This window comes from Sus scrofa, chromosome 8, assembly GCF_000003025.6.
Source record: "Sus scrofa isolate TJ Tabasco breed Duroc chromosome 8, Sscrofa11.1, whole genome shotgun sequence".
NCBI lineage: Eukaryota > Metazoa > Chordata > Mammalia > Artiodactyla > Suidae > Sus > Sus scrofa.
In genome coordinates, this window is record NC_010450.4 from 96,200,368 (window position 1) to 96,220,390 (window position 20,023).

Sequence of the window (20,023 nt, forward strand, 5' to 3'; positions counted from 1 at the left end):
AACCCAATACGATAAAAACTGGAAAAGGAAGGATATCTGATCTTAAAAGCAGGAGGGAGCAAATGGTTGTTAATGTCAAATACAATGATGAGACTAAATAGTACAGGCATGACAGTTAAATGGTAGATAAACACTTAGCTTACTTCTTAAAGGAGTTTTCACTTTGACTCTCTAAATTCCTTCCCGTGTCATTCACAGACTGATTTCTGTGCAATAGGAGTTATGTTCATATTTATATTTATAGAATATAGTTTATTTTAAAAATAGAGGAAGTGTTAGAATTATATCTGACAAGAAGGGTGAGACAGTAGGACAAAGCATTTCAAAAACTAACATTCTAGATAAATGGGATATAAGTATCATTATTATCCTTTTTCAAAAAGAAAATTTAACTTTCCAGATTTATTCCTTCAAGGTGAAATCTTTTAACATAACCACTTTCTCTAAACTTTGGCCATAGGCACCACTCTTTACATTTTAATATCAACTCACCAGTTGGCTATCTTTCTTGAATACTTATTCTTCAGGATAAGAAAGTTACTAATATGCAGATAATAGGCCTTTCTGGCCTCTGTTCAGTTTGAACAGACTTATACTATGTTTAGCACCAGAACTAAACATGTATGGTTATTTTAACCCCCAGAAAAGTTTGTTAGCTAATGATTTCTAATGTGAAAATGTAGTGGAGTTTTTGACATTCCTCATATGGGTCAGTCTTGACCTTATTTACAGACAGTAAGTCCTACTCTGTGAACTTTATTTTAGAAGGCAGGGAAATGAATAGGAATGAGAGAAAAGAGAAAAGAAATGTCCTCTGAATTGAGGACCACGCAGCTAATTTATTATTTATTCATGTTTCTTTATGGTGTCTCCCTGAGGAAGAAAAGCAATATGATTACCTCTTTTTCTCTTTGTATACAAATATGCAAATTGGGGCAGCCAACAATCTTCTAATTTCTCCTCTGGTGTAAGAACAGTGGGAGAACATTAGTAACAATGCAGTCATTCATTTATTCAGCAAATAGGACTATTTCATAGTTCCAAGTTGGCAAGCCAACTCTCGGACAAACCAAGGAAGAGTGAAAAAACACTTTTAAACCTTTTATTATGAATTCTGTTCTTTAACCATAATGTGTTTTATCAATTTTTCCAAAATAAATCTGTAATCAGCTTTTTTGTAAATCTCTTTATCAAAAGTAATGATTTTTTTTAGTTTACTTAAAAATGTATATATGCATATAGATGTATATACAGAGAGGAGACAGACACTTCAGTACCCCAGTGCTACCCATGAAATCTGTTCCTTACAGATGTGCAGATTATATGACAATATTAATGTTATTTTTTTTTCTTGCTTTTTAGGGCCACACCCATGGCCTATGGAATTTCCCAGGCTAGGGGTCAAATCGGAGTTGTAGCTGCTGTCCTACACCACAGCCATGGCAATGCTGGATCCTTAACCTACTGAGCAAGGCCAGAGATCGAACCTGTGTCCTCATGGATGCTAGTCAGATTCATTAAGTGCTGAGCCATGACAGGAACTCTGACAATATTAATGTTCTTAATATTTATATAGGAAAAAACTAAATAAACATACACATACTTAAGATAACAAAAATCATAGGATGGAAAGGTTTTTTTTGTTGTTGTTGTCTCTTTAGAGCCGTACTTGCAGCCTATGGAAGTTCCCAGGCTAGGGGTCAAATCGAAGCTGCAGCTGCAGGACTACACCACAGCCACAGCAACCTGGGATCTGAGCGGAGTCTGCGACCTGCACCACAGCTCATGGCAATGCTGGATCCTTAACCCATTGAGTGAGGCCAGGGATCAAACCTGCATCCTCATGGATACTAGTCAGATTCGTTACCACTGAGCTACAATGGGAACTCCAGTCAGCCTGTTTTTAACTAGTCTGTATTGTTGCTTCCACACTGTCATAAAAACACGAAAAAATTAGGCATCTGCCTAGCAAAAGTTCATTTATGCTACAACTATCATACTTCTCAGACCTAATCTAGTAATCCTATCCAAGAAAACAAGTTAGATGGATTTCTTCTTAGTAAATCCATGTAGCATCCTAGTAATCCCTGCTCATTACTTTTACGTTTATTTTAAACCTTTTAGTATGGCATTATGGAAGTTCTTGGTCAATATTTTTATCCTTTCTTCAAAGAATAAAAAGCCATCAGAGCGTAATGATGTATAAGGAAATCTTTTAGCACTTAGATCTGTGAAGATTAAAAATATGAGAACAGACTCTCATATAAACTGTGCTGTAGAGGATGAAAGAGATGAGTCTTGTTTTTACAAATAACCAAAAGAATCCATGGGAGAAACTTTTTATGGATCTATAATAACCATGCTGATCTATATTAATAATGTCTATTTATTGCACACCTACCATATGCCAGGCACTGTGCTAGCATTTTGCATTTATTACTTCATATAATCCAACAGCCCTGCTAGGTAGGTATTGCTATTTCTTTTCCAAAGATATGAAAGTACCATAAAAGTTAAACACCTGGCCCCAGGTTCCCACATGGGTGGAAAGTAGCACTGCAGGCTTTCAAACCAGCTCTCTCCAACACCAGGTTCCTCCTGCTGCCAGCATTGCATCCTGAAAGTCTGTGGAATCCATGCTTTTGACGGCTCTCCATTTGCTGACTGTGATTGAGTGGTGACCTCTACAGGTTCTCTGAGTGCCCCAAGACTTAATTCCTCTGGGTCAGAAGGCTTGAACTCACTGTGAACAGCTAGGTGCTCTCATACCATTGCTTCCCACATCCTAGACTTCAGGTAAAGCTTACTAGTGGCCCATTCTTTCCTTTTCCGTTCAAGAATTTGTGTTCTTGATAGAAAATGTAGATGCAAAATAGGTTTTGAAAAATGCTTTCACTTTTCATTCATCAACGTTATTTTAAAGAGTGTCTTTCTTTGCCTTTTCTGATTCTGCTCTAACCCTAAAAGCCCTTTTGATTATCAATTTATATGCATTAAATAGAAAACTTCCTATGACAACTTCATATCTAGTAGGATTTGGTGGTTTTTTTTTTTTTTCAAACCTTGAAAAGAAATTGGCTGTAACCTAAAAAGTCAAGTAACTTTAGTGAAAAATATAAATCTAAGCAAAGGAAGTTATACAAATTATTGGGTTACCTCTTTTGAAGGTTTCCGGATTTTTTTTTTTTTCCTTCTGATTGACCTTCTAAAGCTTTCTTTTTTGGAAATTGAAGTATAATTGGTGTGCAATATTATATAAGTTAGAAGTGTACAATATAGTGATTCGTAATGTTTAGTTAGTTTATAGTTATTATAAATTCCCCACGTTGTACAATATATCCTCATAGCCTATTTTTATGTAATAGTTTTTACTTCTTAGTCCTCCACTCCTATATTGCTTCTCCCCCCTTCTCTCCTCATTGGTTAAGCAGTAACTAGTTTATTCTCTATATCCGTAAGTCTGCTTCTTTGTTTATTCACAAGTTTGTTGTATTTTTTAGATGCCACATGTAAGTGATATCCTACAGTGTTTGTCTTTCTCCTTCTGACTTATTTCACTTAGCATAATGCCCTCCAAGTCTATCCATGTTGTTGCAAATGACAGTTTCATTCTTTTTTATGGCTGAGTACTATACTGTTTATATTTTCTCTATCCATTCATCTGTTGATGATGCTTAGGTTGTTTCTATGTCTAGCTATTGTAAATGCTGCTATGAACATTGGAGTTCAAACCAAGAACTCTATAGTTCAAATAGTTTTTGTCTTTTCCAGATATATTCCTAGAAGTGAGATTGCTGGATCACTTAGTAACTCTAGTTTTTTGAGGAACTTCCATGCTGTTTTCCACAGTATGGAATTTACATTGCCACCAACAGTGTACACGAGTTTCCTTTTCTCCACATCTTTGCCAAATTTGTTGTGTTCTTTTAGATGACAGCCATTCTGACAGGTATGAGATGATATTTCATTGTGGTTTTATTAGTTTGCATTTGATTAGTGATGTTAAGCATCTTTTCAGGTATCAGTTGGCCATCTGCATTTCTTCTTTGGAAAACTGTCTATTCAGGTCTTCTGCCCATTTTTTAATCAGGTTTTTTTTTCTTTGATGTTAATTGGGCTCTTTACATATTTTGGATATTATCCCCTTATTGGTCATATCATTTGCAAATATTTTCTCCAAATCAGTAGGTTGTCTTTTTGTTTTGCAATGGTATCCTTTGCTGTGCAGAAGCTTTTAAAATTTATTTTTTCCTTTTTTTTTTTTCATTTCCCAATACAATTTTTTTTCTACTTGTACATCATGGTGACCCAGTTACATGTACATATACACATTAGGTCCCATTTGTTTATTTTAATTTCCTTTGTTTTAGGAGACAAGCCCCCCAAAATATTGACAGATTTCTTTAATAGTGGTGATAGTTTCACGAAAAAAATCATAAATATGTTAAAATTGTGTTTAGTAGTCATAAAGTGGTTGATATATAATACTGTATGATTTCCTATGTCAAAATAAGCATGGTATTTTAAAGCAAAGTCTTTAAAAAGTAGTTACTTACTTTGAGTATTGGGACTAGTTGAGGCAAAGATCTGACCCACAACATTTGATATGAGAAAGAGAAGCTCAGACAACTCAAACAATGAGGCTGGAGCAGAGGCAAAATAAGCAAGGAAAAAAAGGAAGGGGAGTTCCCATTGTGGCTCAGTGGAAACGAATCCAACTAGTATCCATGAGGATGCAGGTTCGATCCCTGGCCTTGATCAGTGGGTTGAGGATCTGGCCTTGCCATGAGCTGTGGTGTAGGTCACAGACACAGCTCAGATCCCAAGTTGCTATGGCTGTGTATGGTGTAGGTCAGTAACTACAGCTTCCATTTGACCCCTAGCCTAGGAACTTCCATATGCTGAGGGTGCAGCCCTAAAAACCACACAAAAAAAGGAAGGCAACTTTGAGGCTGCTACATTGGGGAGGGAAGCACCAGAGAAAAAGATTCGCTTCATGATGAAATTGTTTCACTCTGATAACAGTCTGGAAATTAGAACCATCAGCCAGATTAATGGGTAAAATAAACATAACTAACCCATAATTACAACTGTACTACTTAAAACTCAGCTATATGTAAACCAAGTAGTAGAGTATCAGGATATAATAGAGATACATTAGGATTTACAGTACACATTATTTTTTATCTTTGCTATTTAATTTGGCATTGCTTAACCTACTTCTTAAAAGTTAACCAGGTTTGTTGTACTTTATATCACAGAAATACTGATTTGAAAGTTTTGCATAGCATCAGTCTCAAGACACTAGTCCTCATCACAGATTCATCATCAATAAATGTGTAAAAAATGGTTTTTTTTGTTTAAAACAATAATAATGAAAAGATAGGAGTTCCCATTGTGGCTCAGCAGTAACAAACCCAACCAGGATCCATGAAGGTGCCGGTTCACAATCACTGGCGGGCTGTGGTATAGGTCACAGACACAGCTCAGATCCCACATTGCTGTGGCTGTGGCATATATGGATATATTACTATATTGTTCATTATCCATTAGGTTATGTTCATAGTCATTCAACCAGTACATTAACATAACATTTTAAGCCAAGATCATTGACTTTATAGAAATTCATTGAACCAAATGAAGTTCACGTGTATAATCCTCAGTATACTCAAAAAAACACATGAACTACTTTATGTAAACTCTTTTTTTTTTACATTCTGAGAGGCAGTAGGGTCCAGGGGCCTCAATCACAGCCTGGCTAAGAGTGATTCCCAGCTCTACCACCTATCTGACCTTGAGGAATTTCTTAATTTGTGTCTCAGTTTCCTTGTCTGTAAATAAATAATAGTGCCTACCTAACATGCTGTTTTAAACAAATTAATATGCATAAAACACACAGCAGTACTTTTGCCATCTGATAAGCCCTTCGTAATCATCTACATAAGTCTGGAGGTTCTCTGAAGACCGGAATGACAAAGTCAGTTTTTATTGTAGAAGTTATCACTATGGAGATGGCATTGGCAAGGCTCCAGCTAACTGAGAGGGATTAATTTCAGCAAGACTTGAATCAAGGAAACCAGATAAGAGATTGCTGCAATAATCCAGGCAAGAAATGAGGAGGCTTGAACTATACGCTAAGTGGTAGTAGGACTGAAAGAAGACAGTAACTCTGAAGAGATGTCATAGACCCAGATCCCATTTGGCTGAAGGAATCAAAGAAATAGGGACTCATAAAGCACTCCCAGATTCCAAGCTCGGATGGCATTCTCTTAAGGCAGGATATAGAAAAGGATGAATTCCAAAATCTGAAGTACCTGCATACATCCAAGAGGAAATGCCCAACAAGCCACCTGAGAGGAACTCAGGAAAACCTGGATGGCAGCAACATCAAACTCAGCAGCCTAGGGAATGTTGAAGTCAAGGAAGCAGTTAACGGATTTGCTTTTACCCTCTTTTTTAATCAAAGGTCTGTTCTGCCCAGACTGGAACGCATCATCTAATGCAGTTCTGAGCATTGAAGGGAAATCATATTGAAGATTTCACCCTTGAAGTTAATTGCGAAGTTTGCCACAGATGGCTAATGAGTCAAAGGTAGAAACCGTTTTCTAAGTGATCTGGATAGAAACACGAACAGGAGTCCCTGGTGCCACATTTCCCATCACATGTTGCAGAATTGCCAGCAGCAGCCCTTCCTTTGGCTCCTGGGGACTTAATTTCCCTGGAGAACTATTGTGGTTATTCAACTTTAAGACCTTGTAGGAAGAATCACAGTTATGTCTCTCTGGGGTCTTACTCAGAGCAAGCAACATGGAAGTAAATAGTCACTAAGGAGAAACAGGGAGAAATAAACAACCTTTTAGCCAAATGTATGAACAATTCGTGTTTTTTAAAAAAAAAAAAAAAGCACTGGCCAAATTTTTACAAAAATTGTAAACTAGGTACCACTACCCTGTTGTGGCTCCTGTTCATCACATCTACATGAGAATATGTAATCCTCACTACTTTTGCTGTTCCCAACACAAAGAAAGGTACATTGATTGCATTACAGCAAATGTCTGCCTGCAGTGGTTGAACAGACTGTTTCAGGCAGGGAAAACCAGAAATAGAACTAACACCTTGGTCCAGTTCTGCCAATGCCTCATGCTGCAATTTTGGACTTGCCTTTTGTAAAATGCGAATTTCTCTTTTTTGCCCTAATGTTCCAGAACCCTGTGGTCAAAAGAATGAATTTAATGAAACAGCCCTTAGAAAAATTATTTTTAAGAGCCTTACAAATGCAGTCTCTCTGTCATTCAGGAATAACATTTTGCTTCAGAAGGCTCATCAATGCTGGAGAAATCAGTGTCTCACTCCTACTCATAAGAATAGTGTACTACATGCTTTATATGAGATATTCTATGAACTTGCTCTAAATAGCACAGCAACCCCAGGAAGATAGCAGGGTGTCACTCTCTCTTTACAGAAGGGAAAATGGAGGCTTATAAAGGTTATATGATTTGGCAAAGGTCACATGGCTGGCAGACTATAGAGTTTAGCTATTAAAACCCGGTCTCCCCAACCCTAAAGTCTAAGTTGTTTAAACTGTTTTCAAATCTAAAATTGGATTCTGGAAAGAACTCCAGGCAGAGAACACTAAAATCCAACCATTATTATTTATCAGGGTCTTACCATCAAAGTTGAGCCAGAAGGCAGCCCAGTGAATCTGTGCTCTTCCAGTCCTGTCATGTTCCCTGCAAAACTGTTGAGAGTCAACACACACCATTCATGGAAGCAGTCATATACATACATGGCTAAGTCATGTTCATATAAATACTTAGCAAAAGCAGATTCCAAAAGACACTTAAAAATGTATTGCAAAATGTACAGCATTTATTCACATACAGACAAAAAGGCACAAATTCTACTAAATAGTCCAACAGAAAAATACAGCTGTCCTCAACTAGTTTTATAAATACTTTCAAAAAGGGGGTAGAAATAAATACAGGATTGGGTCATGTAATATAAAATAGTCATCTCTACATATACTTTGTTTAATTCTGATTTTTAACTCTTCATGCACCTTTTTTTTTTCAATTTTAGCTGAATGGACACCAAGCTAGGCACATAGTGAAAAAATCCTCTGTACAAGGTTACAAATGTAATGACAAGTTTGTCCATTTCAAAATAATTAAGATTTGTACACAACACATATAACCCTTCATTTAGATTTTGTTATAACCTAACAAATGACATTCCAGGCAACTTTACAGAAGTTTAACTAGCCTACATTTTGACATAATACATTGATCATAATCAAAGATATTTCTTGGTCAGGATGCACAAGGAAAGATAAAGCTATTAAAAAAAAGAAAGAAAGAAAGAAAGAAGAAGAAGAAAAGAGCAAATGGTTCCATCCTCAGAGTGCAAGTGGGCAGGTTGGGCGAGTTGCCACTCATGGCCCACCTCATTACAGCGTTCCCAGCAGGATGTGAAACTAACTTACAAAGCTATAGTTACACTGTCAGAGAAACCATGCTCCATATCATTTGCATTTCAAAGCAGGAATAAAAAGTGTGGGCTTTTTGTTTTTGTGGGGTTTTTTTTTTATTTTTTTTTGTTTTGTTTTGTTTTGTTTTTTGGTTCAGCATAACTTGGAACGTTTGAAAGCTTTTCAACCTAAATGTGGGGAAAAAACAGGTAAGGCATTTTTTTTTTTTTTTTTTTTTTTTGCACAAAACTAGCATTCCTAATAGTGCAAATGAATCTGGTACCTCTTATAATGGTGAGAGGTCATATACTTACTAGAATTTAGATTTTCTTTCTATGGCTTGACAAATTATCCCTCTATATATTCTACTCTCACCCAGAACTGTTGCTGCAGTCAAAAGATAACTAAATAGAGTTCACCTTCTTCTGTATCCAGCAAAAAGTTTTTGCTCATATGCAAAAAATCTGATTTTTAAATTATGAGTGAATGTAAAGCTTGGATTCATAAGAAGCTTCTAATATTGTAGCAACAGTTTATCTGGACAACAGTCTTTCAAAATGAGCCCCATAGCTCAAAAATATCAATCTAAAAACCTGGGTCATTCTTTCCCCTCCCCTGAATTAACTACTAAAATGTATTGGAAAAGTTAAGACTTGGTTTGAAAATGTCATACATACAATGGGGGTGTATCAGATCTACTATTTGATCATCTGATAAAACTTGCATAGCAAGATGGAATTCAATAATAAGCCTCTTTCCTTGTTGACAATCATCTGGAAGACTTGAAAGTTAACTACAGAACTCAAAACATTATTCTTTAAGTATCAGAATGTCCCTGCCACATGGAAACAGATGTATAAATGAATCAGGAATCTGAATACTGATATTAACAAACTAAGGGGTAATTTAAGGGAAGTTGGGCTTGTTCCAAGCGCCCATAATTCTAAATCTCATTGCTATTTAAACTTTCCTTCTTTTAAGTTTGATTCACAACTACATTGAATTCCAAAGAAAATTAACAGGACCTTAACACTATCCACTGTCTTAATACATAATGCACCACAGTGAGTGCAAAAAACAGAACATTGTACTCAAATTTAATGCTAAATTTATTATTGCTGATAACTTACTAGTTATTGCCATTTGCAATTAATAAGTCCAAGTTACAAATTAGAGCTTAGAACTCTTGACTCCAGAAAACTTATTACACTTCAATCTCTTTCCTGTATAACCTTGGTCAATGGTAAGAGGTTATCACAACTTATTGCCTTTCTATTGTTTTTTAAATATAACCTATTTGACTTTTTTTTTTCCTTTTTTTCTTTTTTTCCTTTTTTTTTTTTAAGGAATCCGTTCATGTTGGAAGGCCGGATTCCCTGACACTAGTGGTTGGCTCTGGGAAGTATGAGTCACCAGAGTCTAGAAATTCATTGCTTGAACTTGAATAGCCATTGTATTGTTGGAAGCCAGATGGCCAGGTATTATTGCCAATGGCTAGGGAAATCCCAAGCGCACCCAAAAGGCAATGGCAAGGGAAGAGGGAGGTCAAGAGGACTGGTAAAAATGGGACCCAAACTACCCTTTCTCACAGGTGTAACTTCTCAGTGGCTTCACTTTCCACCAGTCCTATATCCACAGTACATTCAAGGGCTTCCAGAAGCAGGACCTTGCTTACTGGTCTCCAAGCTCCAGCAGCTCTACCTTGTCCCTTCAGACCTTTCATTAATGACCATTTTTTAAAATTTTCTCTTCCCCATCTGCTATATATACACACATGAATTCCTTAGAGTTACTGAAGCTTCAGAGCTACTGCCTATATACTATAATGCAACAAAAACAGCCTTGTGGGCCAAAGTATAAATATGACTTCAAGATCCACCACAGTCCTAGAAAGTAAGTTATATGGGCTATTAAATGATATGTGAGAGTTTCTCAAGAACCATATCTGATTCCATATATTCAGGTAATCAAGAATTTGTGCTTTGGGAAGAACATAGGGCAATAAAAACTCATAAGGCTTATTTAAGCCTTGCTCTCTTTAGAAACTTATTTCATTCTTATTTTAGTGTTTAATTCAGCCTCTAGTCTTAGCAGTGTCTTACAGTTACAATCTACTCTTGTGTTTCCTTAACAAGTTGCAAATAACACACACTTCTCACAACAATGATTTATAAATGACTCTGAAAAAAAATCAATCTGAATTGCAAGTAAATGTGTTTGTGTAGCTCAGGAGTGATGGGTTTCTGCTCAACCCCATGTCAGAGCTCTCAGTCTACTGGATGACAAACCTGCAGTTCTCCCACGCCACCTGTTTCATCAAGAGGCTAAAATGCTTCTCCTGATAATGTCTGTCCTCCTGTTGATAGTGCTGCTGGCATGTATACATTTCTTTTCTGATGCCTCACTCTCTGAGTCACTCATTTCTACATCAGGGACATACCCGTCATTCTCACTGTCAGATTTCAATTTGCTTTTTGCCCTTTCCTTGGCTGGAACTCGGCCTAAGCCCAAGTAGGGGTAGTCTGAGTGCTGGTGGCAGGCCCCCTCGTGGGCCTCTCCCTGCTGCTGCCGTTCCCCCTTCTTTGGAATCCGGAATCCTCCCCAGTTTTTCACTGGGCTGGCAGGTGTTGTAGGCACTTTGACTGCAGTCTGGTTAGAGTTTACTTTGATGAGGGAGCCGTTGCACTTGGGCACCATCTCTTTCCTCGTGCCCAGTGCTGACTGCCCCGCTCCAGGGGACGTGGCAGCTCTGGTGTTGTCCAGATGCCTCTGGGACACATCTGTGGACCTGAGAGGCTTGTGACTCTGTTTAAAAGGTCTGTCCTTTAAGTCTCCCTTACTGAGATCACAATGCAAACGATGGTCTCTTCTGTTCCCGTGGTCGGGCCTCACCACACCATTTTTCTGTTGTGCTGATATAAGACGCGCTTCTGCAAAGGTCTTTTCAAAACTCAGAAAGCCCTCTGGGGCCATCCCTTCCCTCCTACTGCATAGGTCAGGCTGCTTCAGCAGGGTTTTGCCTTCACTCCCAGCACTGTTCTGCAATGGATCTCGTTTATGGGGTTTTTTCAGCGAGTGAACCAAGGAAGTACCCATTTGCTTCCTGAAGAATGCAGAATGCCACTTCAAATCCTCTATCTTGGGAGCATCAGGGCCCACAGAAGGACTGTTAAACAAAAGTATGTTTTCCAGTGACGAGGAGGAGCAGGAAGAAGAAGGCACACCTATGAACATAAAACCACAAATAAAGAAAAATTAGAGCAGAAGCACATCCAGAATAAAATTCTAGCCCCTTAGCGTGGCCTACTAATGCACACTTCCCACCCCACAGTACAACATATAAACCACCCTGTCTGTAAAAATAAAGACACTACCTACCTTACAATCTGCATACTCAATTCAATATGCTCTATATTTTCTAAAACAGCTTAGTTCCCGTAATTTTTCACAAAACATCTTTTCAAGGAATACATTTTCTTTCAAACAAAATAACTGATCTGATTTTCAAATGGGAGTCACAGCAGAATCCATCCAGGTCAAGCACTGCCTCTATCCTCCACCCTCATGGGGCAGCACCTGCCTTGCCTACAGCCTGGGAGCACAACCACAAGGGCTTTGAAGTTGCTTTCTCCAAATTATCTACACCCTCACTGGGTGTTATCCTATGATGAGGATAAATACACGTAAATTGTGAAGGAAGGTACTTAAAATCATTTTTGATAAAGAGTAAATTTTTTTTTAAAGTTTATATGGAAAACTCATTTGTGCAATTCAACTGAATTGTCATCCAACACAAGCTCAATTGGTGTTTTTCAAACATTTTTGATGCAAATGACAGAACTAAATTTCACAGTGTAACCCAGTAAAAACTCACTTTTCATGCAATCATATTAGCCTTCATATCTTATATGCACTGACATTTGCTACCCTGTTTCACTCATTTTAATGCTGGTGATGACTTGCTAAATTCATCTCACAACCTGCTTATAAACTGTAAGCCATCAGTTTGAAAAATACGGGGCGAATTCAAAGCATACTGGAATTCATCATGAGACCCACATACCTGCAAAATTCTCCAGATCATCTTCAGAGAACAGTTTTCATGTTCTCTATCTCCCATGAGTAATGAACCACCAGAAAAATAAGGTTTTGTTTGCCCCATAGCAGCAGGAAGGAGCCTGGGTAAATTAGTATTGAGCAGACACAGACACACTAGTTGTTTAGCTCACAACTCTAACCGTAAAATCATCATGACCAAGCGGGGGGGGGGATACCAATCTGCTTTCTCCATAATCAAATGTAGTAGGGTCAACCTTCACACCACACCTATATTTCTTTACTCAGTCACCTGCTATGGGAAAACAGAGGTCAGAGGGACTAACATTTTCTGAACTCTGATACCTGTCTCCTTGACTTGGATCCATGTCTGTGAAGAGCTTCTAACTCATGACTCCCATTAGCACTGTCTCCACTGAGGACGCTTATCCAGCAGAACAGCCCTGCCCAGTCTCAGCATCATGTGACAATTTAAACCATGGGCCCTAGTGGCACATTGAAGTCATGGCCATCTGCACTGACTCACTTGGCATCATCTCTCTGACAGGCAGATCAACATGAGGCACAAATGAGAACACAACTGAAGATGTAGAACTGGAAAAAGAAAAAAAGGCATCCCATTCCACTTTGTTCCCTGGGGGCAATTCATAAGAGTCCCATTGCTTTCAACCCATCATCCCTAGTACAGTTCATTCCTCAAGAGGGCTGGAACAGCAGCCAGACTTCTGAACACAGATCTGCATTTCAGCTCTGTTACACAAAACACTTCCTAACCACTTACCCAAGCTGAAACCTTAGCCATGAAATGCAAAAAAAAAAAAAAAAAAAAAAAAAAAGCTGTCTGCAACATCCATGAAAAATGACTCAAGTGAAACCAGATGAAAATGTTCTTTATGGCTTATTTTTATAGGTAATCACTCATTACCTAAGAACTTTTAACAAGAGCCACAGAAAGCTCTCCAATGGCAAAGCTCCTAGGCAAGAGTAGCTCGGCCTCTGCTGCTGCAGGCTGGCTGATGGTGCTAGACCACAACGGCAAGGGAGAAAACAAGTCCCATTTATTTGCATTCAAGTAGGAAAAAATGAAGATAAAGTTCATTTTAAAGAAGTCTGAATCAAAATTTTATTTACTTTTATGATACTCAGAAAAAAACTAAACTCTGAAATCTAGCTGATAATATAAGCTTGATACATCTGGAAAATGTTTACTCTGGGAAGGAAATTTCTAGGATAATATTATTAATAAATCTTAATGCTATCAAAACAATGTAGGAGTTCCGTTGTGGCTCCGTGGTTAATGAACCCGACTAGTATCCATGAAGGCTCAGGTTCGATCCCTGGCCTCGCTCCGTGGGTTAAGGGTCTGGTGTTGCCGTGAGTTGTGGTGTAGGGCCTCAGATGCGGCTCAGATCTGGTGTTGCTGTGGATGTGACATAGGCCAGAGGCTACAGTTCCTATTGGACCCCTAGCCTGGAAACCTCCATATGCCACAGGTATGGCCCTAAAAAGACAAAAGATAAAAAAAAAAAAAAAAAAAAAGTAACATTTCAAGAATATCATTTAAACATAAGCTTTTATCTCTGTTTGGGTTGACCAGTTTACTTCCTGTCAACATCTATCTGGTTAATTTTAAGTAAACCAGAATTTGGATTTCAACATAATAGGTTATAACAACTTCTTGGTTTTATTGTATCTGTTTCACAATAATATGCAGACAAGAAGCCACAGAAACAGAAAAAAGAGCAAGCCGGTTGACTCTACAAGGCAAGCAGTGCAGATGCTTCAAAGACCAGCAGACTTGAGCTGCCCTAAGACCTACCTGCTCTCAAGTCACCGTTCACCTGAGCCACATTCAACAGACAGACCTCCTCCTCCTCCTCCTCTGAAATCTTAATATGCCTGCTTTCTGGGGCTTCTGATCACAGAATGTTACTGCTGAAAAGCACTTCGGAGGCCAGGACTCTGGACAAACCTCTTTCACAGATCAACAGTCACAGAGAGGTTAAACAACTTGCCCAACTGTGCACAATTGATCTCAGAGTCAATGAAGTGTTCTCCAGAGAGGAGGAAGTCCAGTATCTTAGTTTTCTTTTTCTCTTTGCCAGACAGTGTAATATAGAGGCACTAAATAAATACTGTGTGCTGAATCTCAAAAATATTCAAAATTCCAACCATACCCCCCCAAAGAAAATCACTGTGAATGTCATCTAAACATGGATATGTGTGTTAAGTACATAGTCTTAAGATAAATTTACCATGTTACAGGAGGTCCAGAAGCTAGAATCATTCAGACTTGTTCCATATCCCCTTGATACTTAACATTTATCAAGTGCTTTGCAATCTAAGTTACTCTTTCATTTGGGTCTCACAACAGTTCCCAGGAAGTAGAGGCCAGGAAAACTTAAGACCTGCTTGTGTTTGGCCTGTAAGTAGAGAATATAGGACTTGGCCCATGAGGCCAAATTCACAGCCCTCTCCCCTAGACTGTGATGCCTCAGGTGCCTATAGACTTTCTTCAAAAACAAAAGCCTGTGCTGCTTTGACTCTTCCATGCGAAAAAAAGAAAATTAAAGAAACTAGCATTTTTTCTTCCTTAACAGCGTGTTAAGGCTTACAAAACCCTGCCCTATTGACCTACCAGGGCTTAATGCATACCTGAAACTCTTTCTTGCTCCAAAAGCTTAGTGTAAAGATTGAATATCTGTTCCTGGACTTTGCACACAGATCGTTTAATCTTTTCCCTGCGGGTCACCATGTAAGTGAGGTTCCGAACCTAGAACGTAGAGAATAAAGATTCTAAGTAAGCAATACATTATAACAGTACTTTGTGCTTTTTTTTTTTTTCCCCCACCTGAGAGAAAAGTGTCCTACTAGGTCCCTGACTAACATTTCAAGTCAAAATATAAACATTTAACCTGTAACCTCCCTTTGGGATGCCAACAAGTATTCTGCACACACCCTCAGGGTGGGCAGCAGCAGCACAAACGAGACTGTGGGAGGAAGCCCTGCCCCTGCTCCACACCCCGGAGGCTCATCCTGGCAAAGAGACGCCCATCGGTGTCCAGGTCCAGACTTGCTACTCTTGCCAAAGGACTGCTTACCACCCTTCAGTATCTTCATCCCATGAGTTCTTTTGTCAAAGGTTTTAGAGCAGTTCAGAAGCCACCTCTGCTGCACTTTATCCAACATCTTCGGAAGACAGAACTAGGTAAGCACAGGGTCAAGAGCCATGAGAGGGAGGAGCCCCGCACAAAGAGATGTCTCTGCACAGGGCCCACTAGAAGACCAAGTGGTCACCAAGAATCCAAGTAAACTTCTGTCAGCTGGTCACTTAACTCTGAATTACCTTGGAACATACAGGTAGCTAATGTGTTCTTATAGAGCATGAACACCTAGGGAACATCCTTCTTGCTTCGCCATTGATTTGCTATGTCAACATCCCAGCTCTCCGTATCACCACTTCAAAAACTGATACTTCACTTCGTGATTCATTTGTCAGTAACTGTAAAGTCACCCAAGCTCCACTTTGCACCTGATGTGCAACCACCAGGGATCTGCAAACACAGGCTCTTTAACCAATACTAACTAACCAACGCTTAAATTTGTTCTCCATTTTCAAAGCCCCTGTAATCAGAATCAAAATGTAATGACTTAGTCAATAAACCCCCTTAAATCTTTCAGTCTTAAAGCCTATTGAGAAACCTGAAGAGATTCCATGGGCCTGAAAACAAATGTCAAATGCAACAAACCAGATACATTTAAACCTTTCTTCAGGAAATATGGGTAAGACCTCCCTTCCAAGCTCAGTCTGAAGACTGAAAAAAGTGACTGTGTCCCCTCTGCACCTACACTGGAGGCATGACTGCACACTTGTAATGCTTAGGCAATGCCTTTCCCTACCTCCTTCCTCCAAATGGAAGCAGTTCACTAACCTTGTTTTTGGCAGCAAGGGTGGCAATGCAAAACTCTGCATTTTGGCTTTATGTACAGACACTTCCCCTAAAGAAGCCTGAACAATGCCTGCTGTTCTTCCCCAGTTGTGTTCAAGTCTCCTTTGCAAGAGGACATGAAGTTTTAAGAGGAACAGGGCAGCTGGCTTTCACATTTGCATTTTGTACATTTGGGGTTATTTCCAGGCCTAAGGCAGGAACCTCAAGCTAGTCTTCTCCTGACCCTAACTGATGCACTGTTTATGTAGGATCTTCCTAATACTTCTTGGTAAAAATAAAAACTATCTTAAAATTTAAAAATTTAGAAGAAAATCACTCTTCCTATCTCAAATATTGTTTTGGTGTCATTAACCTTGGTTAAAGTACACTCTTTCTCTGATGGCCTCAAACCCCTAACCCAAAGGACACACCCCTAGGCGTGTCCTTTTATAAGAATTCTGACCAGTGTGGGGGATGGAAGTGGCTGACACACTGTTTTCTCTTTACAAATATGTTCCACCCAGAGGAGATTAAGAGTAGAAGCTGAAAAAGAGGAAAGGGCCTAGATCCTTATCACAGACTCAAAACTACTGAAAAACAAATACAATTTTTACATTAAGACAGGGCATCCAACTTGTGGAAATAGGAAATAGAAACAAATTCTCTGAAACCCTAGGAGTGGACAAGGTTACTCTCCTCTTCAAGTCAGATGTATGACAGAGATACATCTTTCTTACTTAAAATTAATAGTCAATGCAAATATAAAATACCAAAGCCAGAGAACCTGAACTTGGTATATTATTCAAAGTTCATTTTAGTGTCTTCAACCACGTCCCCCAGGAAAGCTTTCCACCCTGGCTGCTGGGTGGGAAAATCTCATTTCCATGCCCCATGATCTCTGATAGAAGACATCTAACTATGACCCCAAAAAGCAAAGGCTGGAGTTTTCAATGGTGTTCCAAACCAGCCCCTGACCAACCCAGGTCTGGGTGACCACACTTAGAATATTGAGTGCCTGAAACCTTAGCTCCCTTAGGCGTAAAACACCCCTCAAAGGGCAATTTCCATCAGCAGCCCCTGCATGGATTGCTGAACTGAGGCTCTCTCCTCCAAACTCAGCCTGCACATCACCAGACCTAACTTCCTCCCGCTTTCATCTTCCAGTTTCCAGTGAGGTGTTATCCAAAACAACCAGTTCTCAGCTGCACTCTCATACCATGTTAAACCCGAGTCAGGTCAGGCTTTGCCCAAAAGCAGTGGTTCCTAAACAAACATGTGGGGGATCTAAAACACAGAATGCTGGCTCCAAACCCCAGAGTTTCTGGGGTCAGAAGTGGGGGGGTCCAAAAATTTGCGTTTCTATTAAGTTTCTAGGTCTTCCTGCTGTTGGTTGAGGACCATGATGCTGAGAACTACTGCCCTCAAGAACTCAACTATGATCCCAAGGAGTTTCCCTGAATCCCAAACACTTTGCAACACTAAAGTTTAACATGCCTTTTATCTGGGGTCAACTACAGCCTCTGTCAGCCTTTCAAAAGTGACCATTCCAATGAATGTAGAGCCAGACAGTCCCCCAGGACCCAGCCCCCTTCAGGGCCCCTGCAGAAGTGCAGAGGTAGTGTGTTTTTTCTGAGCAAGTACTCATTTGCTGAACTCCTGTCGACTGCATCCTTTAGAAGACAATCTTCAGGGGAAAGGAGTCCCACCAGCGTGAAGTGGCAGCTGTGGGAACTAGGGAACTTGACATGGCACCTGCCACATATCGGCAACAGTGTCTGCAGATTCTCAAACCCTCCTGAATCCATTCTTGTCATCTAACTTTCTGATCCAGAACTGGAACCCGGTGTGCAAAATGCCCCAAGGTGTCTATTTGCAGGAAAGAGCAACTACCATCATCATCCTCAGAGTTGTTTGCGTTTCCAAAGAAGGCTACTCACTTGTCAGTTAGGAAGTGACCACTTGCCTTGACCACAGTCCTGCAATTAACCTGCTCTGAAATGCTAGTGTGTGAAGTAGGCAGGACTATACCTTACTTGAAAAACAAAGCAGTAATTTATTATTTGTTCTTTTTGTCACCCCTGCCCCGATGAGCCTTTTGCCTGATACACATCTTGTTTATGGTTACAAGTAACTGTGCGCTCTCTGAGGTGCGGCCAAGATTTTCATTTTTTAAAGCCACTACCATCACAGGCTTATGGCAACTTCTGGAAAATACATTTTTCATTATAATAAGCGCATTTTAAACTGACACTAAATGCCCTAAAATCTCTTAGGTTCTTTAATAAAGTAAATGTAAGTAATGCCACACACACAAAAATCCTGATTTATTCCCTGTTTCTCGTACATCAATGACATCATTCTACTTAAAAAGCAACAGTGATGACAAAAAAAAAATGTTTAGAATTATAAGTGTATGTTAATCTGAGTAACTTAAGTACAGAAAAGAGTTAGTATACCACAAGCATTTTCTACACTTTTATTTTGTGGTGATTATGAGACAAACACAGTCCAAACATTAGACTTCTTGTCCCCCCTCCTGAGGCCTATCTGACTCCAAAGCTCATGCACCCCAAGTACAGCAGTTGTCGAGCTGGGATAAGGCTTCTCACCAGGATTCCAGTTTATCCTTCTGAATCCCTCTCATCTCTAACAAAAAAGCTACATATACATGTGGTTGAGAGGCAAGGGCTTCTTTACACTCACCACCAGGGGGGGCACGGGAGCACAAGAGCCTCACACACCCACCCTTTCCACCTGGCCTCCACTGGATCTTAATCTGGGGCTGAAAGGGGCAGCACAAGAAGCCTACACTGTCACTTATTAAAAGCATCTCTTCTAAAGAAGACTCACAAATAACCTCCCTGCTGTGCCTTCTCTACCAGGTCAGTAGTGGTGCCTGTGACAGCTGGATCTTTTGGTTCAATGTTGCTTCCATGCATCCCTGTTCTTTGCCTGCACTCTCCTTTCAAATCATCTCTGAGTCAGATTCTCTCCCAGGCAGGTGAATCACTACTTGCTAATAAGTTAGGTGCTCGGGGGAGATGCATTAACTGTTTCAGGCCCCTTGAGTGCCTTTCAATGCAGGCTGCTTCAGGCCAGAAGCCTCAGTCCATCTCTTATGCACTAATGAACTTAAATCCGGCTGTCCCAGTCAGGGGAGCTGACGCAGAAGGCGCTCGAAGACACAGCCCCAATTAGCAAGGCTCAGTCAGAAACTACCTACAGGGAACAGGAGGCCCTGGGGTAAAGACGAGCTATTCCTAATTATTCCTGCAGCAGGAAGGGAGGTCCAGACTGGAACTCCGAAGGTACTAGAGGGTGAAGGAGGCACAAAGCAGCAAACATCTAAACGAAGAAGGGCCACCAGCTGAGACTCCAGGCAGCCACCAGCCACTACACTGGGCAGTCCAGTGGCACAACAGCAATAGTGTGCCAAGCATGACTAGGGCTCCTTGGTGCACCAGGAATCCCACCCCACACCCACACTAGACACAGCACACAGACACACGGACACAGCCACACCCACTATATACATAGCCTTAGTGACGACTTAGCACCTCACTGCCAGGAG

At 39.8% G+C, this 20,023-nt stretch overlaps 1 protein-coding gene across 16 annotated transcripts in view; it reads right to left on the minus strand.

Annotated features, from left to right (window-relative positions):
- JADE1 (jade family PHD finger 1) overlaps positions 7,850-20,023 on the minus strand; it is a 355,916-nt gene continuing 343,742 nt past the window's right edge. For 15 of the 16 annotated variants that reach the window (XM_021100682.1, XM_021100683.1, XM_021100680.1 and 12 more), the window contains 2 exons: positions 15,179-15,296; positions 7,850-11,691 (listed from right to left, as the gene is read on the minus strand). In XM_021100682.1, the coding sequence (XP_020956341.1) occupies positions 10,784-11,691; positions 15,179-15,296 (1,026 nt within the window). In that variant the 3' untranslated portion in view covers positions 7,850-10,783. The remainder of the gene's footprint in view (positions 11,692-15,178; positions 15,297-20,023) is intronic. The other variant, XM_005656538.3, reaches the window with a different exon arrangement.